Raw genomic sequence first — 26,152 nt, 5'->3', positions numbered from 1 at the left:
AAGCCACACTCAATTAGATATCAGAACACACAAGCTATAGGCTTTCTGTCTGAAGTTGTACAACTTAGTTTTTTTAGGCAATGTTGAGAAATCTATTGTTAATAGTTCTCTCCTTTTCGATAACGATAAAAGCAAAGAATAATGACTGATGTTTATTGAAAACTGTGTGTCGGGTATTGGGATAGGATTTTCATGTGTATAAACTCATTTAATCCTTAAACAAAAAAGTGAGGTGATAGTATTATTACCACATTTCAAGAAGTGAAATTGAGGTACGGAGAGGAGGGTCAACTTGTTTGAGTTTGCACTGCTTGAATGTGGAGAAGACAGAAATCAAATCCCAGGCCTTCTGACTCTGGAGCCTATGTTCGGTCTTTATGATGATGCTGTTCTGCTTCTCTAAGATGATGTGTGTAGGTACTATTTGTTTCTCAGAACATTATGTTAAGAATCCTTTCTGAAACCCTCTCAGCATGTGGGACCTTCTTCATCCCTGACCCTCTCATACTGAACAGGGGATGAGAAATATCCTGGACTCATGCAATCAGCTACTTCCTTTGAAAATGCTGCAACAATATCCTTACACCATGCCGAATATAAAGGATGTAGAACTATCCCAGAGGCCCATGTTCCTCTAGTTTGCTGTAGGGACAGCTTGTCTCTGGTCTCCCTGACTCTCCCAGCTCTTCCCATACCCCTCCTGGATGTTTATGTCAGTATATGTTCCCAGAAAGGAAACAAGGATACAGGCATTGAAACTCTCTTTCATACTAATATTTTATTTTCTGTTTTCCACTTTTTGCCAGGGGTTCAATGGTGTGATGTCTTGTGATGTGTAATTTCTTCACTTTTCTACCAATAAAGATTATCTCCTTTCTTTCTCCTTTTTGATAGGATATTTGTTACTGCTTTTCCTTTTCAAAATATATCTTATGTATTATTTTTAATTGTGGTAGAATACACATAACATAAATTTAGCATTTTAACCATTTTAAGGATATAATTCAGTAGTGTCAAGTGTATTTACATTGTTGAGCAATCTCTAGAAATTTCATCATATAAAATTAAAATGACATTAAATAACAATTCTCCATTTGTACCTTCCCTGGTCCCTGAAACCACCATTCTACTTTTTGTTTCTATAAATTTGACTAGCACAGATATATAAGTGGAATCATACAGTATTTGTCTTTTCATAATAGTCTTATTTCACTTAGTATAGTGCCCTTAAGTTTATTCCATATTGTAGCATGTATCAGAATGTCTTTTTCTTAAGGCTGAGTAATATTCCATTGTATGTAGATATCACATTTGTTTGTCAGTTCATCCATTGAGGGACACTTGGGTTGCTTCTACCATTTGGATATTGTGAATAATGCTGCTATGAATATAAGTGTACTCTCTTTTATTTGAGTACTGTAATATTTAAATTATGATGAAAAAGCATGGTTTATGAAGGAAAAAATAAAATGCACAATATCTATTAGTTTCATATTTTCAAAATAACATTCATGTTACATCCTGTGTCCCATCTTCTTAGTGCTTTGATCTCAGAGCTCTTCAGAGATTTCATCTCAGAGACACAGAAATAAGTTGCCAAACAAATCCACTCAGTTTTCAAGGATATTAATGTATAGTGAGAAAGGGTGGTATTTGTTCATCCTCCCCAAAAAGGAATATAATTTTAACATTAAAAACATAAGTCAATAGAGCTAATTACATTTGGTGCTGAAGGCTTTGTTTTATCCAGCCTCTGACAGCAGGAGATAATTGGGAATTCAACCCTGAACAATCCTATCCCTTGAAAATATCATAAAGGAAAGCTATTGCCAAATCCAATCAAACCTAATTTTCTTGCCATTGATATGCCAACTGTAAAGTAAATGAAAATCATTGAAACACCTGCACATGGGCATTCTGAGAGCTCCATCATGCCTCTATTTCAATTTCCACCTTTCTCGCTTGGGTTGAAGCAATCATGACCATTGATATGCCGAATATTTGACTTAAAAAAAAATCAAGACAACTGTATTAACTCAATAGTTGCAAAGAAGTAGCCAAGCTCTTTTTTTTTTTAATCAGAATAACAATGACAAGAAGAGAAGCTTTCTGTAGCATAAAATTATGTGTATTTTAATTTATAACCCATCTTTTCCCAAGAAAATTTTAAGACCCCTGACTCGGTTTTAAGGGGTTTTTGTTTTATAAATTCCTAATGTTTCAAATGGAAAGATATTAAGACCCATTCTTATTTGATATTGTAATTTATCCAAGTTGTTGGATTAAGTTTAAATATTTTCATCTCCTAAAATCAGTTTTATGTGTTAAGTTCTTAGAAAAGCATACTAAACTTTCAGTATATTAAATATTATGTTTTTAAAAGTTTTAAAACATAAGCGTCAAAGCATTACATATTAGGCTAAGTTGCTTGTTTCATCATCCCCTTGCAATAATTTCTACTACTCTTAGTAAAAAATCTAACCTGAAATCCATGTGTGATGTTTAATATTGAGTGTCAACTTGATTGGATTGAAGTATGTAATGTATTGTTCCTAGGTGTGTATGTGAGGATGTTGCCAAAGGAGATTAACATTTGAGTCAGTGGACTGGGAAAGGCAGACCCACCCTCAGTCTGGGTGGGCATAATCTAATCAGCTGCCAGTGCAGCTAGGAAAAAAGCAGGCAGAGGAACATGGAAGGACTAGACTGGCTGCGTCTTCTGGCCTCCATCTTTCTCCCATGCTGGATACTTGCTGCCCTTGAACATTGGACTCCAAGTTCTTTACCTTTTGGACTCCTGGACTTACACCAGTGGTTTTCCAGGGGCTCTCAGGCCTTCAGCCACAGAATAAAGGCTGCATTTGGCTTCCCTGCTTTTGAGGTTTTGATAGACTTGGACTGTCTTCCCAGCTCCTTAGCTTGCAGATGGCCTATTGCAGGACTTCACCTTGTGATCGTGTGAGTCAATACTCCTTAATAAACTACCTTTCATATATACATCTATCCTATTAGTCCTGTACCTCTAGAGAACCCTGACACACCGTGACTTCCATTGTTGCATAATCTGGACCAAACTTACCTTTCTAATTTCATCTCCTCTCCGTCCCTCTGGGGCCTCTTCTTCAGCTCTGCAGGATTCTTTGCTTTCTTTGAACATTCTAAACTCACTCCCATTCCATCAGGATATGTTGGGCTATGTGTAGTAATACATAACTCCTCAAATCTCAAACACTTAAAACAGAAAAGTTTTTCCATCTCAGTTCCATCATTTTTATTAAGGGAGCCAAGGGTAAGAGGGACTCACTATTTGGAACAGAAATTATTGTTCTAAAGGGAATTATTATTCTAAAGGGGAAAAAGATACTGTAAATTGTCAAGCCAACAAGTAAATACTTCAGCCCAGAAGTGACACACATAGCTTCCGTTCATAATCATTGACCAGAAATAAGCACATGGCTCACCACAACACAATGGGGCCAGAAAATAGAAAACAATCCTATGAATCTCAAAGGAGGGAGAAGCAGAAATATTTAGCAAAAAGCATGAATCATTCATTACCCTATCAATTTTTTACTTGCTACTGAGAGTTTGGGGAATGCTCTTTCCTCTGAAAGTCAGATGACTCACTCTTTTGCTTCATTCTGGTCTTTGTCAAAATCCTTAGAAAGGTCATTCCTGCTGTTATTTTTGTTCTTCACTTGTCTCTACCTGAGATTATATCATATTGTTATTTTTTGCTTGTTTTACACACACACAAGTGCATTATTTTTAATATATACAATATTATATTTTCAGTCCTGTTCATTGATTCATTGATATATCCCCAGTGACTAAAAGAGTATTTGGAGCTCAGCAGACAATGAACAAATATTTTCTGAATGAGTGATTATATATATTAGATTGATGCATACATGTTTAGAACGTGTATCTCTAATTCTATATCTATATGGTGAAATGCCAGTTCATATATATGTTGCAAAGAGGCAAATTTTATACCACATTTTAACTACAAAAAGAAAATTAATTTCTGGGGGTTTAGAAAACCATTCAGTTCTTCCTCATGAGACTCCCTCCGCTGGTTTTCTTGGAGCCAGGCCAAGATGAAACTCAGTAACTCAGTTTTAAAATGATTCAAAGCTAGAAAATCAAGAGATCTTTTAAATATTAACTTGCTTTCTTTAGGATAGCTGTTTTGGCTTTTATATTCCTCTCCCCTCCATTCTCTGTTCCAATATGGCATTTGGATTTATAGGGAGAGGTCTGGTCTGTGTAAGGAAGTAGATGGGAGCCTGGGTCCTTAAATCTTCCCAATGTTCACTTACTCCTCCCTGACCTCAACTGTAGAGTGGATAAACTGGTATGCTTTCTTCAATAGTGTGCACTTAAGTAGATCTAATTTCAGTCTATTTGGTCTTAATGTGCTAATACCAGAGACCTGTCTCCTATCATTTGCTTCTTTGATTCCCTTCTCATCCTGACAATTGCATGTGTCATTGAAAATGTTTGCATACAATATCCCTCTATCTCTCCTAGTGACTTAGTTCCTCAGTCCTGCAGGAGCTAATGCTACTAACCTGTCAGATTCAGGCTCCTTATCTATTTACATGTTTCTAGACCACACCCTTTCTCCTGAGGTACAGGGTGAGGACATCAAGCACCCTTAAATCTATCTCTCCACCTTTTTTTTTTTTTTTTTTTTTTGAGATGGAGTCTTGCTCTGTCACCTAGGCTGGAATGCAGTGGTGCGATCTCAGCTTACTGCAAGCTCAGCCTCCTGGATTCATGCCATTCTCTCGCCTTAGCCTCTTGAGTAGCTGGGACTACAGGCACCTGCCACCACATCTGGCTAATTTTTTTTGTATTTTTAGTAGAGACAGGGTTTCACCATGTTAGCCAAGATGGTCTCGATCTCCTGACCTGTGATTCGCCCACCTCGGCCTCCCAAAGTGCTGGGATTACAGGCATGAGCCACCACACCAGGCCCCAACTATTTTTTACCCTCCATAATGTCTCTGGAATAGGTTGAGTCTTTTCTTCCTTAAGACATGCCTTCCCATGAGGCCATAAGTCTCATGACATAGTTATCATGATGGAGAATGTATGCTATGGAAGAAATTCTACTGTATGCATCCTCTCGTCATCGTTTTTTTATTGGGAAGCTTTTGATTGGGAAGCCAACCAAAAAACTGGAGCTAGAGATTAACAGATTGGTTTGTTCAGATTTTCTATTTCTTCGTGTTTTGAAGCAATATTCAAAGCATTACTAGACTGCCAATAGTCTGGCTATGTATTAAAAACCTGCACTGGTGATTCTGAGATGCTTGACCTTTACCTTATTCATTAATTTATGAAAGATGATTCACCTCCTTTCCAAAATAGAGTCAGCTTGGGAAATGTTATTGGAAAGCTGGATATCACAGGGATCTTCCAACTAAAAAATGTTTGGAAAGACATTTTATTTTTGTTTATTTTGGCTTTTCAGTGAAACAGGAAAAAAATAACAAGGCACTAGGTATTATGTAAATAGGTCCCTTAGCTAAAATGATTGCAGGAAAAAGTGAGCATGAGTAACATTAAAGCCAAATTATCCTTGAAATCTATGTCACCATGAAAAATGCATGTAGCAGAAAAGTAACCAACTCATCAACAGAATTTGTAAAACTATACAAATATATAAATTTATATTATAGAAGATGATAATTTAAAATGCATTTTGCTCTAAGTTCCCAAATGCATTCTGCATGTCAAATAAAATAACTAGAATCAGTACAAGGAGCCTTACAAATACCTAGTCTCCAGTGGCCAACCTGAGGTTGAGAAGTACTGTGTGGACTGAATTTGTTACTACACGTCTTTTCTACAGAGGCATTGGCACAACAGATTTTCATGACTCTACCTTCCTTTGTATTAAATATTTAGCCCACCGAGGAGGCGACGAGTGTCATCGATTAATCACAGATAAGACAATTAGGGGTGTTCTTATTCATTTTACTTCAGCAAATTGAGATGTGAAGAGGAGTGAAGAAGCTGGAGGAGACCTATGGTGATTTTAATTGAGAGTCACTGGCAGACACAAAGTGAAAACTTAGTATGTGAGCAGTTGGACAATGTTTGAAAGCAACCCCAAAGCAATTCTCAATCAGCTAACTTTGAAATTTGTAAACAAAGTTCAGTGAAACTATAGAACTACTGTTCTCAACTAGAAGCAATATGAAAAAGACACTCAGAAAGTAACTAACTAGTAGACAGTTACAGAGAAGGTTTTTACTGGTAGAAACAAAAGAATCAATTACTTAAATTATAATTGTTAAACATCATTATAGAGTTTCTAAAACTGTTGGTGTGAGTTATTTTTATGTTACCTGGGTGTGCTCCCTTTCTCCAAACACCCACTCATCAATGCATGAGTCAAGATATTTGCTTTAGATATTTCCTTTCTTAAATGTCTCTTTGGTATGCCCCACAAACCACTGTCAATCATTTGCTTTCCTTTTTTCAAAAAAAAAAAAAAAATTCTATCAGGAGAAATGCTTATGTTCATGCTTGTGTTACTCAGAATTTACTACAGTAATCTAATACTGTAGTGAAACTTAAATATTTAAAAGTTTTATGAGTATTCTCAATGAGGCAGCAGGTGAGAAAGAGAAATTGCTTTTGTGGTTACTAAGAGAAACCTTTGGAAACTTATGAAACCCATGATAAACCTATGAAACCCATAATAAAACCTCTGAAACCTATAATAAATAAATGTAGGAAGTCTTGAGTTTATTGTTTCAAAATAAACATAAGCATAAATAATAAAAAACAGCATGGAAACAAGTTTTAGATAGAAATTTATACCTGAGATATGTTAATACTTTTTAACAGTAGAGGCATTTAAAGACGACTAAGAGCCATGCAAGGTAGACAGACATGTAGAATCTTTCTCTTTCTCTGTTTTTCTCCTATCAACTCAAAGTGGGAAGAATGGGAAACAAACTAAGGCTGAGAAATCATAAGCTGAACAAGAGAGTAGTTGAAATAATTTATCTGGTATCCAACCCAGTCTATGACTCATAGAATCCTTTGTGAGTTTTGAAGCAAAGTGAATACTAAACATAAATTAAAAAGAATTCCAATTGAATTTGTGTTAAATGAACTTTTTGGAAGAATTAAGAATTAGTTATGAAAATAAAGTATAGTAAAGTTTATTTTTAAGCCATTTATATAAACTTAAAGGTGATGCTTTCTTTTAAACCTTCTTTTTTTTTTTTTTTTGTCCTGGGAAAACTTTCAGAATAAGCAGAAAACAAGGCCAAAGATGCAAAAGAAAAGAAAGGAGAGTTAACTTTTATTGAATGGTCAGATAATGTTCTAAGCCATACAATGTTCATTTATTTAACTAGTGTCTTTCATCTCCAAACCCACCCTTATTTTCTCTGCTTTGTGATGCTGAAGAACAGGAAGCACAGGAGAGAAAGAGTTTCAGGATGAGAGGGAAGAAAACACCTGATTCTTCCAGTTTTCTCTCTCTTCCTGACAGTGTGGTTTCAGCAAGATACAAGTTGTTTCAGTTTTCACTTTTTTCTGCACTCCCAGAACCAATTGTATTGCGCCCCCTCAGAAGTACCAGCAATAACTGAGCAATGTCTCCCCATCAGGGATCCGAGTCGGGCTGTGTGAAGTGCCTTCTACATCCCTTAGATTTTAACAATGCAAACCTCTTTTCTCTGATTCCGTGGCTCCAAATGTGGTAGCAGTTTTCTGCAGCTACTGTTTCTGTTATTGCTATGCTCCCTTTCCATTTATTCAGTTTCCAACACCTTTGAAAATAATTTCTTACATTAAATTCTCTCTGCTAAAATGACTGACAGGTTTGTTTTCTTTCCTAATTAGCTTCTAAATGATATCACTCTTTACATAAATTGTGTCAATTTTATAAATGAGTAAATGAAAATGAAAATGGGTTCAGTAACTTGCCTAATGTTCCGTAACTGGCAGAAAGTGTAACTAGAGTGTGATTCCAGATCTACACCCCACAGTCTTTGCTAATATTGCAGAAAGAATCAGCGAAATAGGAGAAATGTGAGAAATGTGAGAAACACTGTGAGAAATGCCTGTTGCCAAATATTAAGAATTTTAAAAATAATTTAAGAATAAAGGTGTCAGTATTCTGATTAATCATCTCTCTCTCTCCTTTTGTTTCTTTCTCCATATATCTAAAGATTTGTTCAGCTCCCTTCCAAATCACCATTATGACATAAAAAAGGTTACTTAAAAAAGGTATGAATCTACAAGAAGAAAAGATAATAGCACATTGGAAGTATTAAGATAATTGTGGAAGTAAGAAAGAAGGTGAACAGTTAGAAATACGCTAAGCAGAGCAGAGAAAGCATAAACCTAAGTCTGCAGTGAGGAGGCCTTAAGGACCATGACTCAGAAATTGGAGATACCAGGTTTCTTTTACAAAGATGGTGCTGAAAGAGCAGGATTAGTTGAAATTCTTGTAAGTAACAGTTAGATCTTCAGAGTCCCCTTACTAAAACTTACAGCTTAATTGTTATATCTTGCTACAAACCAATAAAATGATTACAAATTAGAAGGACGTTCAGAGTTTGGTAAGGCTTATGTCACTGATGGCTTTGATGAGAGAGAAGTTTGGATGGAAGGATGGGAGAAAATTGAAACCTCGATGGGTGTAGGAGTGAGTGATGAAGAGGGACTTAAGAGGAGATAGTGAATAGTTGATGGAACAAGATTTTGGAAGGGATAAGATCTGGAGAAAAGGGACTGGCTGGTGTTCTATAGATTTTTTTTTTTTCACAAGTGAAGAAATCAAAGATGGAGGAAGGTATTTGGAAAGGCGTATTGGGAGATATTTCTAGGAATTTTCATAGTCTCCATTTGAGACCACAAGGGTAAGATAAAAGGTTTAGAAAGAGAAATCTAAGTTTGAATTAGCTATACAGGAAATCAAAACAGCAACCTACATGCAACATTTTTCTGCCGTCTGTTATTGTTATTTTAAACAAAGAATGATACCTGAATTCATATAATATAGGTCACAAACTTTGGTCCATGGATCAAACTTAATTTGAAAATATGCTATTACAAATTTTTGTCAACATTTGGTTACTTAGCTACTTTTATTTTGAAAAATAATCCCATTTAAAAGCTTCTTGAAAGACTGGAGGATTTTACAATACTGACATATATTTTAGAATGCAACCAAGTGGTGGGAAATTTCTCTAGATAGGATAGGTATTCCTTAGCTGGCTTCACTAATTTATGTTTCCTTTCTGACCTGGTAGTCATTTGAGTTTGACACCCCTGCTAAAGTCCCTGTCTCTTGAGTATCACCAAGTCACCTGTGTGAAACTGAGGTATGATTATTATCTATATTTTTCAGTTTTCAGGAAAGGAATATAAGACATCATAAAAACTCCACCCTGTTACTCTTACTCTTAGGTTCCGAACTTCAGGTGAAGTGAAGTTCCGTTTCTAAAATAACTCCTATCTGTACGAATGTTTTCAACAGTTACTCCTGCACCTTCCAGGATCATACAAATTCATTCTCATAAACTCACAGAACAGAGTAAAACCAGCATCTCTCAGGAGTCCCCTCTGGCATCTGTTAAAGATCAAGCCAATCAGTCTAAGATGACCAGCCCTTCCGCATTCAAATCTCTGAAATAGGGTTTGTTTGGTTTGGTATAAATTGATTATAAAATGCCAATCAGGTAAGATGCCATAATGTTTTTATTTGAATAATAGTAATTACAGGATTGTTAGCTTATGCTCATTCTGTTTTCAAGAAATAATTCTTGTATGGTGACTCATTAATTAATCTGTAATAAATTTCCATCAAACTGTTTGATGAACATCAATGTTCTGCGAATCAGTTATCAAGTATGCTGTACAATCATGAGATAAATGTCAATTGAGAAAAATACTACATGTAGTCTTGGAAATTTTTGACTAGTGAAATCACTTCATTCAAGTGTGATTAAAAGTTGGTCATTAATTTAGAACTAAGAAATAACTATTAAACAGCTTGTATCAGGATAACAAGTTCTTTCTAAACAATACCTCAATTTAATGACAAGAAGTTCTCTTACTATGTAGCTATCTTGGTATTTTTCACGCTATGTATTTCTGCCATGTAGACCTCAGTTTTGGGAGGTGGCATTTTCTTTTCTAATTAAATTACTTCCTTCCTATATGGAAGCTCATAGGGCTTAGTTTGCTTATGTAGTTTCTCTTCTCTTTTCTTCATAACTTCTTCAAAGTGTTTTTTCTCTGCTAACTTTTTATCTTTAAGTTCTTGGGCCTTGCATATTGCATCTTCTTTTTCTCGTATCTTTAGCTCTTCCTGCCACTGTTACAGAGAGAAAATGTCATTCACATATGATTTTCCATGAAAAAAATGCATATCAATTAAGCTGCTCAAAATGCAGATTCTTATATCCAATTATACTTTTAGTTTTTTCCATGACATTCCTCAAAAATTTTGTATCTACCACACTGGCAAAACATATGTGCCACCTGTTAGAATGCATGTAAATCCCACAAAACAGAATTTCCTCAATATATTTAAAGATAAAAAAATCATTGAAAAGAAGACATTATAGGTTTTATATTTCTGTATTCCAAACGGTTTTACTTTCTTCATCAATATTGGTATTTATATGACAGCATGGGTTATAAAATGAAGAACCAGGTGAAAACAAAAGAGAAAGAAAAAAATACAGAAAATACAAATTAAACAGAAAGACAAAAACTCTAATACTACTCTCTATGAAGTTAAAAATGAAATTAATGGTCAGGTAAATGCGTACTATGCAGAAGACCAGTAAAAAATTTCTAAAGAATTTATCTTAATTGGCCATGATAATATTTTCTTTTTCTTTTGCTTTCACTTAGTTTTTCACTTTATAACCCACGATGTCATGTAAATAGTAGTATATCTGAAGGCATGAGCCCTAAGAATGAGTGACAAGTATTGTAAGTAATGATAATCAAACATCATCATGAAATATATATACATATATATATATATAAAATTAGGAGGAACTTTTTTTCTCTTCTAATACATTTGATGAAGGAAATGATGAAAACAGATGGTAAACACTTTATGCTGGGTAAAACATTCGGGGCAGAATGACTCCTAGTATGAAATATTGGCAATTCCTAAGGATACTGCCAATGCTGTCTTTTTGTCACCCTCAGCTCGTGCATATACACAAATGATCAGTCTGAGATTAGCAACCTATTAATTAATTTATAGATTACTATATATACCAGTACTGTGAATCACAAATAACGTTTGTCATCTGGGATATTCAGATAATAAAAAGCAGAGCTAAATATCAGAGTCCATAACATGTCACTCAGCTTTGACGAATGCAGTAAAATTTTGTAAAATGTTAATATACTCATATTAGAGTAAACATTAAAAATAAAAGCATAATAATATCAAATCCGTTATTTATTCCCAGTTGAGTTTTAATTACATAAGAAATATAAAAGTTAACTGCACTTATCTTAAGACTGTATTTATAAACAGTTATTACTCATACGTTTGGTTTCTCAGGAACCAGTTTTGCATAAAATATATGGGAAATTAAGGCAAAACCTCCAGAACAGTCAGGCACAGGCTAAAATTCATGCTATGGTTTAGTCTACAAGTTCTATGATACTCAACTATGATATATTATTTTTCTCGTATAATAAACTAATAATCTAGTTGTTTAAGGAAATTACCAATTTATGAGCATAGAAGTTATAGTTGGTATAATAATGACAGTATCCATAAACAAAGAGCACTAATCTATCCTATATGAAAGATTTCAATAGATCTCATTATTTGTTTTTTAAATTGTGAAAAATCAAAAAGAGTTAATTCTTAAGAACTGCCAGTAAGTTAAAATTCTTGGTTTCCCAAACAGCATGTATAAAAGCATCAATACATATAAAAGCAGCCAAGAAGGGGTATCATATCATCACTATCCAGAAGACAGCTCTTCCCTCTTTCTCCCTTCTTAGAATTTGGAATGGCTGAAATTCACCATAACCTCAAAATCCTTCTTTTCATTAGGCTTAGGAAAAAGCATACTTTCTTTTTGTCTCTGGTGACCATGACAACAGTTCGACTTGGGTAAATAATTATATTTTTTGACTTTATATGCCATTATTATTGTCTGTTGTGGTAGCTAGGAGGATGCCAAAAAAAAAATAGATATGTTTGAAATCTATGGGAAGTGGAAGCACCATTTACTGCTTTATTCAACTTATTCACTCAGTGATTCAATGATCATGCTATGGAATACTAGCAATGTATAAGGTACCTTAATATCTCCCGAGCAATGAGGTATATTTTCTATTCCCTGCATATGATAACCCCTCAACAAAAGTCTGTTGGCTTAGAAGGATAATTATATCTATAGCTGAGGGGATGTGTTTTTGTTCTTTGTCGATATTGCAGATCCCACCCTCCCACTTCTAATTCTGGTTAGGAATCAGAAGCCAAGAACTTGAGCAGCTATGAAAAAGTGGAAGGGAAAGTAGATTTGGAGTAGGGAAATCTGTTTTTGTGCATAGACTCATTTACTTAAAACATTGAGCAAGTAACTGAATTGTAAGTAAGTTTGTTCTTCTTATTGGTAAATGTTTTACAGGGTTGTAAGGATTAAATTAACTACTGTAAGAGCATTTTGTAAAGCATAAAGTATAAGTACAAAGCACTATTGCTACACCCATCTGAAAAGAAGTGGTATATACATGAATACTGAAAAATATATAATATTCAGAGACAATTCAATAAACCTTCTAAAATCAGTACTATGAATTACTAGTTTATTAGGCTATCCACACATTAAACAATTTGGATCTGTAAGTTTTCAAGCATATTTTTGAAAAAGATTTATTTATCCTTCTTTAGCTACAATATAAGCAGGCTCATGGCAGTGATTACTTGGATAATGCTTACACCTTGGAAAAAGGAAAAGATAATGCACGGTTGTTAGGAGCTATCTCTGTATCTCTGTCATTCATAATACTCTCTTCTCTTTCTTTAGCCCTAGACAGACCAAAGTAGTTATTTTTACGTGTGTGTGTGTGTGTGTGTGTGTGTGTGTGTGTATGTGATGTTGGCAAATTGCTATCTCTTATAATTTCTTCTAGACAATTTAGTTGAAGTAATGAGTAAATTACTTTATAGATGTTGAAAAATATAGATGTTGAAATTTATAAGCCATTTGAAATTTTTGAAGATGACCTGTACATATATTGGTTTAACAAAAACTTTATTAGTGAATAACAGAATATTGCAGCTCTCATTTTGTCATTTCAAGGTATCAGTCAGTCTCCAAAGCCCAGTATTTATAGCTGTTGCTAGAGTCGCTTAATTACTAGTGATGTGGTAAAAACTATTTAATGTGATCAGTAAATAAAATAATCTCTTCACAAGATTACTACTTAAAAGTAGTGTGAAAAACTTAACTGTTAATATAATTGCAATCTGGGAGATAATATTGAACTACTGTTGATAAAATTAAGTGCATTATGTATGCTATATATTTTATTCAAAGAAAAAAAACAGAAAATAAGTATTTTCTCTCATACTTTAATTCTGCTCCTGAAAAGAACTAGGCATAAAATGATGTGTATTTGGTAAGAAATTATCAACTAAATATAGCACAATGAATTGAAGTGTCTTCTGTGAATAGTCTTATATTGCCACTGCTTTTTTAACTCACACTAAGAACAAAGTGATTAACAGTCTTTCTGATCTGTCAAGGGTAAAGAACGGTCACTGAAAATTGAGCCAAAAGATTTTTCTTCCGTTATTAGAACTACACTGTAGAAGAAACCAGTGTTCAGTGTTCAATATAAGATTCTTGTCACAAGAAATCGGTACTAATTCAGAAAACAGGATTAGGCTAGTATTTTACAAATGACAGAAGGTCAAATTTTCTGTGACCCAATGAAGACACTAAGGTGTACAGATAACATAGTGAGATATAATTCAGTTTGGCAAACCAATCATGGCTCTACTTTTAAATTTCACATATTAAGGTTTCAGTTTCAGAACTACATTTTATAATTTAAAGTGCTTTTAAAGAACAAGGCTTTTGCTGCTAGTTAAAAAAAAATCAATCTTACGTGATGGTCAATGATTTTTGCCAACTCTTTATCTGCCCTGGTGAAGAAATCTGGATATGGAAACATGGGAATTTCTGATACAGAAGGATGTTCCCTTCAAAAGAGCACAAGAACAAATCCAACATTAGGTATAGGTACTCCTATTCCCCAGAAATAGAATTGTAAGTCATCATTTATTATTAAGATTTTGATTCTTCATTGTTAACATAAAGTATTTACTTTGTGTAGACTGTGGTATGTTAGCTTTTAGGTTTTGTAAGCCATCTTGGGTCACTAAAACTGATAATTTTGAGGGTCGGACATGACATATAGTATGATTAAAGTGTCCGTCCCCATACGCAGCTCCACAACCATGGAAGTTCTGGTGGAAGCCTAAGCCTAAGAATTTGTTCTAAGATATGCTGAAAAAATGATGTGACTTCAATACATTTCCACAGTCTTTGTATTATTAAGGGTGGAATTTTGGTAGACAGATTAGCATAGTTCAATGAAATTGTTGGTAGTACAAAGCTGGGCCTCAAACTAAGGGAGACTTAGTGTTAAATTATCCACATAATTATTGCATTATTAATGTCATTATGAAGAAATTGTGTGAATCCAGGAACACTTAAAGTAATAAGACGGTGATAGAAGGTGGTTTTGAGAGTGGGAATGTGGGAGTAAAAGAGAAAGTCTTAGGGAAGAGCCTAAAAAGAGGCAGCCAGTGAGAAATTTCCATATTCAAAAAAATCTAGTCAATTTTTAAGACTAGAACTAATTTATTTCTGGTTTCTGCCTTTCCCAATCCAGTGTACTCTACATTCTTGACACACCACAGTCCCCTCATTTCATCAGGTGTATTTGGTAAGAAATACACCTGTTGGTCTATAGTGCACTAAAGGCTTCTCAAATCCCCACCATCACTTCCCTTGACCAAGCCACCATAATCTCTCACCTGGATGAAGCCTTCATGTTCAGAATTCCCACATCCACCATTCCTTACCCACTTTACTCTTGTCTCTATACAGTAGGCAGAATTGTTTTCAAAACACAAAGTGGATCATGTCAGTCTCCTACATCAAACTGTTCATTATTTCTCCATTCACTTTAAGATTAAGATTACATTTATTAAGGAAACCTGAAGTAAACTGTGCATTTGTTAAAGTGGTTTTGCCTGGTTTCTCCAGACTTATTTATTTCCTTTACTTGCTTGGGTCTATGTATCCCTAATGCACAGGCTTTCTTGCAGTTGCTGGAATGTATGTTGTTTCATCCCACTGTTGCTTGTTTTCACATGCTGTCATTTCTTTCTCTAATGCCTTTCTCTTTCTCCTTCTTCTACCCCTGCTGCAGGGCTGGTTAATACCTACTCACCTTTCAGCTCTCAGTTCAAGCTCATTACCATAGCTCTCAATCTACCATGGCTGTTTCCTTCCTTATACTTACTTCAAGTTGTAATTTTACATTTATCATCTCCCTGTGTGAGTTTTATGTTTTCCTGACTAGAGTATGAGCTACATGATCATGGAGACTTTTGCCTGTTTGCTTACCATTGTTTCCTCAGTGTCCAACACAGTGCCACTAGATATTCAATGAATGTTTGTATGTTTGCTGAATGATTAAATGAATAAATGAAAACTATGATATGCTTTAATACTTTTTATTTTCCAAGCCATCAATAAGAGTCCACCACACAACACTCTTATGTTAGTGGAGTAGTATCCAGTATTGGAAATGGAGGACAATCTCAGGAGACACGCTGAGAGTAGAGTTGACAGTAGCAGTTCAAAAGGAAACAATGGAAGTTACAGGCAACCAGGAAAAATGGAGCCCTTTCCCAACTTAATAATATTCAGAAACTTTGTGTGGCAGAAAAGCACTGAGCTTCTTAATGCATGCAGAATAGGGCCTTTAGCCATTCTATTAAAGTACTGTATTACAGAAAAATATGCTCCTAGAAAGCTGGAAAATTAGGGGACATGTAGGGGGTGATAACTGGTTTAACTAAATTCATTCCGTGAAATTTGGGCCGTTTTGATATTCAAAGAATTGTGCCAAATGCTAAAAAAAAGATAAATAAAACAGAATCTTAAAATCATTTTAAGGTTAAAAGTGTTCAAGGAAATTGCCTAAAATTTTTTCTTGAACAAGAAGTGTTTAAATTTTTAAAAATGTAGGCAACATAATATCAAAAGACCTTTAACACAGGAAAAATAAATGAATATGCTTATACTTCTGTGATTTCTTAGTTACCTCAGTTGAATTTTGTGGTAGAAAATAAAAATTTATAGAGAACATAACGAAAGATAACATGAGACATGAGAGAAGTAAACATTCAGGGATAGAAACAGAAAAAAATATAGCAAAATGTCTAAGCATATGGGCTCTGTACTTAGGCAAATCTCAAAGCAAAGTTTGGTTCTACCACTTAGTGTTATTTAATCCCTCTGTTCTTCAGTTTCTTCATCCTTAATATTGAAAAATAATAGCACCTGCCTTATTATGTTTTCACAAGGAATAAGAAGGAATTAGATATAAATCGAACACTAAAGAAGTTTCAGCTGCAATATCTTTATCATCTTCATTGTGAAAAGAATTCAGAGGAAAAAGCCATGGTGTTTAGCTGGTATTATCGATTATAAGAAAAAGGAATGGAGGACTAAACAATTTTGTCAGCATTAAATGAGATACAGAATTTTGACATTTGAAGTTAAATGAACAGTAGAGAGAAACTTTTAAAGAAAGATGGTATACTAGTTTCCTAGGGCTACTTTAACTAATTACCACAAACTAGGAGGCTTAGATAAACAGAAATTCATTCTCTCATAGTTCTGGAGGAAAAAAAACTTCTAAATCAAAGTGTTAGCAGCCTTGGATACTCCAGAAGCTTTGGGGAAAAATTTATTCCTTGCCACTCTTAGCTTCTAGTGACTGTTGGTTCTTTGGTATTCCTGGGCTTGTAGACACTTCACTTCTGTCTCTGTCTCTATCTCCACATGGCTTTTTCCTTCTGTGACTCTGGGTGTCTTCTACTGTCCTATTTCTTACAATGACATTTAATTTTTTATTTTTAATGTTTTGAGGTACACAGTAGGTGTATATATTTATGGGGTACATGAGATGTTTTGATACAGGCATGCAGTGCATAATAATCATATCATAGAGAATGGGTTATACATACCCTGAAGCATTTATCCCTTGTGTTATAAACAATCCAATTACACTTTTTAAGTTATTTTTAAATGTACAATTAAGTTATTCTTAACTATAGTCACTCCATTGTGCTGTCAAATAGTAGGTCATATTCATTCTTTCGATTTTTTTGTACGCATTAACCATTCCTACCTTTTCCCCCTCCACCTACTTTCCTTCCCAGCCCTGGTAACAATCTTACCCTCTATGTCCATAAGTTCAATTGTTTTGATAGTATAAGGACATGTTTTATAAGAATACTGTCATTGAATTTAAGGTCCACAAGAGCAAGGTAGCCTTAAGATTCCCCTCAGTTTCCCTAAACTTTAGACAGGCCTCTGACCTCCCCTTTCTTAGCACAATATTCACTTTAGAAAACTTTCAATTGTGGCCGGGCGCGGTGGCTCAAGCCTGTAATCCCAGAACTTTGGGAGGCCGAGGCGGGCGGATCACAAGGTCAGGAGATTGAGACCACAGTGAAACCCCGTCTCTACTAAAAATACAAAAAATTAGCCGGGCGCGGTGGCCGGCGCCTGTAGTCCCAGCTACTCAGGAGGCTGAGGCAGGAGAATGGCGGGAACCCGGGAGGCGGAGCTTGCAGTGAGCCGAGATCGCGCCACTGCACTCCAGCCTGGGCAACAGCGTGAGACTCCGTCTCAAAAAAAAAAAAAAAAAAAAAAAAAGAAAACTTTCAATTGTAAATTCTCTGTCTGCCCTTTTGAGATATAAATATTCTCCCATCCTCTTGGTAGTTTTATAACACAGGAATTTCTTTCTCAATGACCTGCAGCTATCTCTTTGAAAGGTATCCTCAAGGAAGATAGCCACCATCTGCCCAGTCTCTGTGGGAGGTCTAGGAGCCTAACTTAGGTAAGTGACAAACAGGGAGGTCTAGGAGCCTAACTTAGGTAAGTGACAAACAGCAAAAGCATCACATTGACCTAATCACATGAATCAACATACTTTCTAATGTGCTCCAGTATGTTTCCACTAGCTAACCCCAGCACTTACACATCCTCCTCAATTGCAATAGTCTTGGACAAACTCCTCTTTGGCTGTTTAATTTGTCCATTACAACTTTTCTTTGACACACTATAATTCAGGATAATCTCATCTCGAGACCCTTAATTACATCTACAAAAACTGTCTCTCCAAAGAAGGTCACATTTATAGGTACAAGGGGTTAAAACTTAGTCATATCTTTTGGGAAAAACAATTAAACCTGCTACAGATGACAAAATAGGAACAAAGACTCAGGAAAATAAAATAAATAACTCATTTCAGAAAACATATGTAGACTGAGATGGCTGGGACTGAGACTACACTGAAGTGAAGAGGAGGTGACTAATTTATTCATTTGTTCAAACATTTATTTGCAAGAGGATGTTGTTATTAGGAGTGGGAAGAAATAATAAGAAGAAAAATCTTAGATTCTTCTCTCCAGAAACTTGAAGTTCACATGGGGGAAGATATATAAACAGACATTCATGGTACACTGGGAAAATGGCTGCAAAATATGTTTCTTTGGAGTAGAAAGGTGGGGAGCTGGTATCATTTAACTTAGTCTGAGAGTAGGTAAGAGAGATCTACCTGGATGGATTATGCATGATTGTCCCAATAGGATGATTATTAGAGTCATGAAAAGATACCTACAGGACATGTTCAGTTTCTTTAACAGTTCAAGGATGAGAAATATGCAAAGATATTTACAAGAAAAGGGGGGATAATGTATTTTTTTATGCAGAATTACAGTGTTTCAAGTCTCCAAAGCTCTCCTGAAGACATACTGGTAAAAAGTGAGCATCCCGTTAGGCAGGAGATATTCCCCAGGAGCAGGAGACATGCATAGGTTTCAGGCCTCTCTATTCCTACATCTCACACTCTGACCTCAGATCTGGCGTGGAAGCATCAATTGAGCAGATAAAATACTGTTTTTATCTCAGGAAAACTACATTAACCATTGGAATTATCCAATGAGGAGAAGATATTTTATCAATTAAACAAACCCTAGAATTCTGTTATTACTTAACAATTGAATGACTTCCCCACTTATCCCACTTTCTGAGGAAAATTGGGTACCATAGACTCATTGGTTGGTATGGTTTTTCTCAGTATATTTATTCTCCTCTTTGCGATTCATCATAGATTAATGACCTTTCACTGATTTCAAACACAACTTGCTCCAATTAATTGTGTACATTGTCTGGAAGCTTATCTTATTATTCGGCTACCAGAACCTTTTCTTTAGCTAACTTTGTCTTAGTTCTAATTGCAATTTCTTCCGATGAAGGCCTTTCTGAAGGCAACAAGAAGTCCATGACATAGACACTGTCCATGGAGCCTTGATTTCTTTTAGAAGAGAATGATAGTAGAAACCTGAATCTGGAATATATGGGGGTATATTGGATGATTCCTCAAAACTTTTGGAGTTAAGAGGAGTGATATCAGAAAAAAAAAAAAAACAAACCCTACTTAACTCATTCTAATAGCATAAGAAAAATCATCTTATATCAAAATATCATGAGTTCATTTAATTTTTTATTAAATTAACTTCCTTTTTAACTTTCTCTAAGAACTTATTGCTCAAAGTTTCCTCTCGTTTATTTAGCTTTGTGGTATTATACTAAAGAGGGTCAATTATATTATGTATTGAAGTTGCACAAACCATCTCCAATACTTAGAGGTTTCCTTTTTTTGTTGTTCTCAGAGCCCAAATAGGTTAATATTCAGATTGTTACCTTACTACTCTTACTGAAGCAATAATTACTTGAAAGGAAAATAAATTCCTTCCTCTCTTTAAGGTAAATTTAAAATATATGCAGTTTCAAAAGAGCTACTATTTCAGATAGAATAACATAAAAGCACCAAACAATAGCAATAGAAGTTACAATACATACAAATAAATGCCTTTGAGGGTTTCTAAAAACATGTTTTTGTTTTCCTCTAAAATTTAACTTAGTTCTTTTTCCATGGTCACTAGTGTCATAATCATCGATCATGGGAATTTTTATGTTAAATTCTAATTTATTATAAACATTTGATACTAATTTTCAATAACCTTTAGGATTTCTGTTTGTCATTAAAGTGAGTAGCTTGCAGCAGATCAACGACCTGACAAATAACAATTGCTATGAGAGCCAAAAATTATTTTTAAAAATCTGTGTAAAAGCATTCACGATACATTAAGCAACAGGATTTGAAAGGCCAAAATATCAGAGAAGAGAGACCTGGAGAAGTAAGTAAGGAGCTGCAAAATATACTTCTCCTTAGAGCATTTCTCCTTTTATTTTATGGAGTGAAAAGTGAAAAATCCAGGCAGAGAAATTTTGATCAGAACTTGAGAAGCCAGCAGAGTACTTGGCAATCTTACAGGGTTGAAAAAGCAAAAAAGAGTTTAGAGCCGCTGAGGTAGCCAGGACTTGAAGGATCAAGCTCAAGAGAAGTGAGCACCACACACACCACTAAGTTTCCCCCAGGAATTTTCTAAATTATTAAACTGAGAAGGCTAAGAAGCCAAGCAAAGAAGTCACCAACAAACAGAGTGGAATTTTTCAGAAACTTTATAGTTTCTGAAAATTTGGGGCTCAAATCTACAAAACTAGAGAGGCCTTGATGAACACCTCAGGCTCTCCTTTGGGACTCCTGAAAATTTACACTCTGGGGTTATGTTTGAATCACATGTAGATTTAACTTAAAAGTTAGATAATCCTGGAGTCAGTTCAGCTCCTGGTTAGATGAAAATGCTCTGCCATCAATCAAGATGCATAGCAGAAGAAGGTGAACTCTCTCTCTCTGTTGTGCATAGTATGAACCGGGAGTTTTTGTCATTTTTAATATAAAAGATCCAGAATTCAATAAAAAATGATAAGGCATACTGGGCAAATCTCCTACACAGAAGGTTTATATTGGAGTTATAAATATGGATTTAAAATAACTATGATAAATATATTTAAATAAATAAATAGCCAGGTGAAGAATTTTGCCAGAAAACTGGACTCTATCTTAAAATTCATATATTACTTATAGAATTGACAAAAAAACCAGTAAGTGAAATTAAGAAGTTCATAGGTGTATAGATTAGACATAGCAGAAAAGAAGATTGGTGAAATGGAAGATAGGGAAACAGAAATATCTAGGCTGAAGCAAGGGAAAAACATGCAGAATATATAGAAAATAACAGAAGAGACATATGTAAGAATGTTCCTAGCAGCATCGTTTGTATACTATAAAATGAGAAATAAATCAAATATTTACCAATAGTTCAAGGGATGAATTTTGGTAGCTTTATAAAATGGAAATACTTTAAGTATCTAAAAACTTTAAATACTTTAGCTACAATAAGTGAAGTCTAGATGCAACCACATAGAATAGTTTGAGCACAAATTTTTATTTTTATTTTTTGAGATGGAGTCTTGCTCTGTCACCTAGGTTGGAGTGCAGTGGCACGATCTCAGCTCACTGCAAGCTCCGCCTACCGGGTTCACACCCTTCTCCTGCCTCAGCCTCCCGAGTAGCTGGGACTACAGGCACCTGCCACTGCGCCTGGCTAATTTTTGTATTTTTAGTAGAGACAGGGTTTCACCGTGGTCTCGATCTTCTGACCTCATGATCCACCCGCCTCGGCCTCCCAAAGTGCTGGGATTACAGGTGTGAGCCACTGTGCTCGTCCAAATTTTTTCTTTTACAGAAGTAGAGAGTTTGATGTGCAGATACAAGCAATCCATCCAGAGAACTCCTGTGAGATACTATATAAGGTCACCATTCCCATGGCAAATAGTCATCAGATTATCCAAGGTCAATAAGAAAGAATAATTTTTAAAGGTAGATAGCAAAAAGGGACATATTGCCTGTAAAGAGAAACCCATCAGCTAACAGAACACTTATTAGCAGAAGCCTTACAAACCAGAAGATACTTTTAGCATTCTGAAAGAAAATAAATGCCAGCGAAGAATTTTAAATCCTGCCAAACTGAGCTTCATAAACGAAGGAGAATTAAGTTTTTCCCAAACATGCAATTTCTAAGGAAATTCATCACATCCTAACTGGCCCTCCAAAAAGTGCTTAAGAGAGCTCTAAACATGGGAATGAAAGAATAATAATTGCTCCCACAAAAGCATATGCAAGCACATAGCCCACAGTCCCTACAAAGCAAGTACACAATCAAGACTACCACACAACAAGCTAACAACACTATGAAAGGAACAAAACCTAACATTTCAATATAAATTTTGAAGACAAATAGCCTAAATGCTCCACTTAAAAGACAAAGTTGCAAATTGGATTAAAAACAGAACAGATACATTCTTCTGCTGTCTTTAAGAGACAGACCCATCTCACATACAATGATATGCATGGGTTCAAAGTAAAGGGATGAATAAAGAACCACCACACTACTGGAAAATAAAAAGGAGAAAGAGCTACTATTCTTAAATCAGATCAAATTAACTTTAAATCAACAACAGTAAAAAATGACAAAAAAGCATGACATAATGATAAAGGGTTCAATTCAACAAGAAGACTTAACTATCCTAAACATATACGCACCCAATATTGGAGCACCCAGCTTTATAAAACACGTACTTCCAGCCCTAAGAAAATACTTTGATAGCCACAAAATAATAATGGGATACTTAAACACCTCACTGATAGAATTACATAGTTCATCAAGGCAGAAAACTAAGAAATTATAAATTTAAATTTGACACTTGACCAATTGGACCTAATTGACAACTACAGATTACTCCACCCAACAACCACAGAATATACATGCTTCTCATCTGCATATGGAACATACTCTAAGATTGACCACATGCTCAATCATAAAGCAAGTCTCAATAGATTTTAATCAAAATTATATCAAGCATCCTTCTTGGACCACAGTGGAATAAAAAGTCAATACCAAGAAGAACTCTCAAAGCCATAAAATACATTGAAACTAAACAACTTGCTCCTGAAGAACATCTGGGTAAACAACAAAATCAAAGTAGAAATAAAGAGTTCTTTGAATCAAATGAGAATAGAGACACAACATACTAAAACCTCAGGGATGCATCAAAAGCAGGAAAGTTTATATTGCTAAATGCCTACATCAAGAAGATAGAAAAATCTCTAACTACCTAACCTCATACCTATAAGAACTAGGAACATAGCAAAAACTAAACCCAATTCTGCTTAGGATTTATGTTTTTCTGTTTAGGATTTATGTTTTTCTGTTTAGGGTTTAATTTTTAAGTTTTGAAGGATGTTCCTTTGATGCCTACTTTATTGAGAGATTTTTTCATGAAGAGATGTTGGATTTTATCAAATGCATTTACTGAATTTATTGTTCAATGGTTATAATCAAATAGTTTTTAAATTTAATTCTCTTTATGTGATGAATCATATTTATTGACTTGCATATGTTGAACCATCTTGAATCCCAGGAATAAAGCCCACTTGATCATGGTGAATTAACATTTTATGTTCTGCTAGATTCAGTTTGCTAGTATTTTGCTGAGGATTTTTCTATCTGTGTTCATCAGGATATTGGCCTGTAGTTTTCATTTTCTGTGATGTCTTTGCCAGATTTTGGTATCAGGATTATACTCGTATTGTAGAATTAGTTACGGAGGTGTCCTTCCTCCTTGATTTTTTGGAATAGTTTAAAAAGAAACTAAAGTCAGGGCAGAAGAAAAGAAAATACAAGAAAGCACAATAAAAGAAATAACTAAAATCAGAGCAGAACTAAATGAGATTGAGACCCCTCCCCCAAACATGCAAATAATAAATGAAACAAAAACTTGGTTCTTTGAAAGGATAAACAAGATTGATAGACTGCTAACTAGATTAAAAAAGAAAAGAGAGAAGATCCAAATAAGCAAAATCAGAAATGACAAAAGATGACTTTGCAACTGATCCCACAGAAACAAAAAAATGCTTAGAAACTACTATGAACATCTTTATGCACACAAACTAGATCTAGAGGAAATGAATAAATTCCTAGAAAAACACAATCTCTCAAGATTGAACCAGGAAGAAACACAAATCCTAAACAGACCATTAAAAAGTTGAATCAGTAATAATAATAAACCTACCAACCAAATAGCCCTGAACCAGATGGATTTACAGCCAAATTCTACCAGACATACAAAGAAACTGGTACAAGTGCCACTGAAACTATTCCAAAAAATCAAGGAGGAAGGACACCTCCCTAACTCATTCTACAATACTACTATCATCCTGATACCAAAATCTGGCAAAGAGAAAAAGAAAACTACAGACTAATATCTCTGATGAACATAGATACAAAAATCCTCAGCAAAATACTAGCAAACCAAATGCAGCAGCACATCAAAATGTTAATTCACCATGATCAAGTGGGCTTTATTCCTGGGATTCAAGATGGTTCAACATATGCAAGTCAATAAATGATTCATCATATAAAGAGAATTAAATTTAAAATCGATTTGATCATAACCATTGATCAATAAATTCAGCAAATGCATTTGATAAAATCCAACATCTTTTCATGAAAAATCTCTCAACATACTAGGCATCAAAGGAACATCCCTCAAAACCCCCAGCCAACAACATACTGAATGGGCAAAATTGAAAGCATTATCACTAAGAAGTGGAACAAGACAAGAATGTCCACTCTCACCACTCCGATTCAACTGGAAGTCTTAGCCAGAGCAATCAGGCAAGAGAAAGAAATAAACATCATTTAAGTAAGAAAAGAGAAAGTCAAATTATTTCTCTTCACTTATTGATATGACTCTTCATGTAGAAGACTTTTATGATTCCACTGGAAGGCTCCTAGACCTAATAAACAACTTTAGGAAAGTCGCAGGATATAAAATAAATGTACAAAAATTAGTAGTGTTTACTTATTTTTTTAATGTTTAAATGTTACTTTTCCAACGTCTAAACTTTTATTTTTTGTGGGTATATACTAGGTATATATACCTATGTGGTACATGAGATATTTTGTTACAGGCATGCAATATGTAATAATCACATCATGGAAAATGGGTTATACATCTTCTCAAGCATTTACCCTTAGATTGTGTTATCAACAATTCAAGTATGTAGAATTAAATAATTATTGAGTATATATCCCCTATTATGCTATCTAGTACTAGGTATTATTCATTCTTTCTAATTTTTGTACCCATTAATCATCTCCACTCCCCTCGCCCTGACTTCCCCTCTACCCTTCACTACCTCTGGTGAACTTCCTTCTATTCTTTATCTCCATGAGTTCAATTGTTTTGATTTTTAGATCCCACAAATGGTGAGAACATGTGATGTTTGTCTTTCTGTGCCTGGATTATTTCACCTAACATAATGAACTCCAGTTTCATCCATGCTGTTGCAAATGACAGGATCTCATTCTTTCTTATGACTGAATAGTACTCTATTGTGTATAAGAACAATATTTTCTTTATCCACGCATCTGTTGATGGACACTTGGGTTGCTTCTAAACCTTGGCTATTGTGAACAATGCTGCAACAAATACGGGAGTGTAGATAACTCTTCTATATATGGATTTCCTATTTCTTGAGTATATATCCAGAAGTGAGATTACTGGATCGTATGGTAGCTTTATTTTTAGTTTTCAGAGGAGGCTTCATAGTGCTCTCTATAGTAGTTGTATTAATTTACATTCCCACCAATACTTATGAGGGATCCCTTCTCTCCACATCCTCTCCAGCACTTGTTATTGCCTAATTTTTGGATAAAAGCCATTTTAATTGGAGTGAAGGGATACCTCATTGTAGTTTTGATTTGTATTTCTCTGATGATTAATAGTGCTGTTGATCACCTTTTCATATGCCCATTTGCTATTTGTATGTCTTC

The 26,152-nt window shown here is 34.8% G+C and overlaps 1 protein-coding gene and 1 long non-coding RNA gene across 13 annotated transcripts in view; one reads left to right on the top strand and one right to left on the bottom strand.

Annotated features, from left to right (window-relative positions):
• The window catches only part of LOC105471111 (uncharacterized), a 326,529-nt gene that overhangs the window by 219,099 nt on the left and 81,278 nt on the right, over positions 1 to 26,152 (top strand). The gene's annotated exons all lie outside the window — the stretch shown is intronic.
• LOC105471108 (transmembrane protein 232) overlaps positions 6,756 to 26,152 on the bottom strand; it is a 306,948-nt gene continuing 287,551 nt past the window's right edge. For 8 of the 11 annotated variants that reach the window (XM_071098619.1, XM_071098622.1, XM_071098621.1 and 5 more), the window contains 2 exons: positions 14,143 to 14,236; positions 6,758 to 10,357 (listed from right to left, as the gene is read on the bottom strand). In XM_071098619.1, the coding sequence (XP_070954720.1) occupies positions 10,181 to 10,357; positions 14,143 to 14,236 (271 nt within the window). In that variant the 3' untranslated portion in view covers positions 6,758 to 10,180. Of the gene's footprint in view, positions 10,358 to 14,142; positions 14,237 to 26,152 lie in introns of all 11 variants that reach the window. The other 3 variants (XM_011723477.3, XM_071098624.1, XM_071098626.1) reach the window with 3 other exon arrangements.

The sequence above is a fragment of the Macaca nemestrina genome, chromosome 6, assembly GCF_043159975.1.
Source record: "Macaca nemestrina isolate mMacNem1 chromosome 6, mMacNem.hap1, whole genome shotgun sequence".
In the NCBI taxonomy this organism is placed as follows: domain Eukaryota; kingdom Metazoa; phylum Chordata; class Mammalia; order Primates; family Cercopithecidae; genus Macaca; species Macaca nemestrina.
Note: the sequence above shows the minus strand (reverse complement) of the source record. Positions and strands in the feature narration are given on the sequence as shown.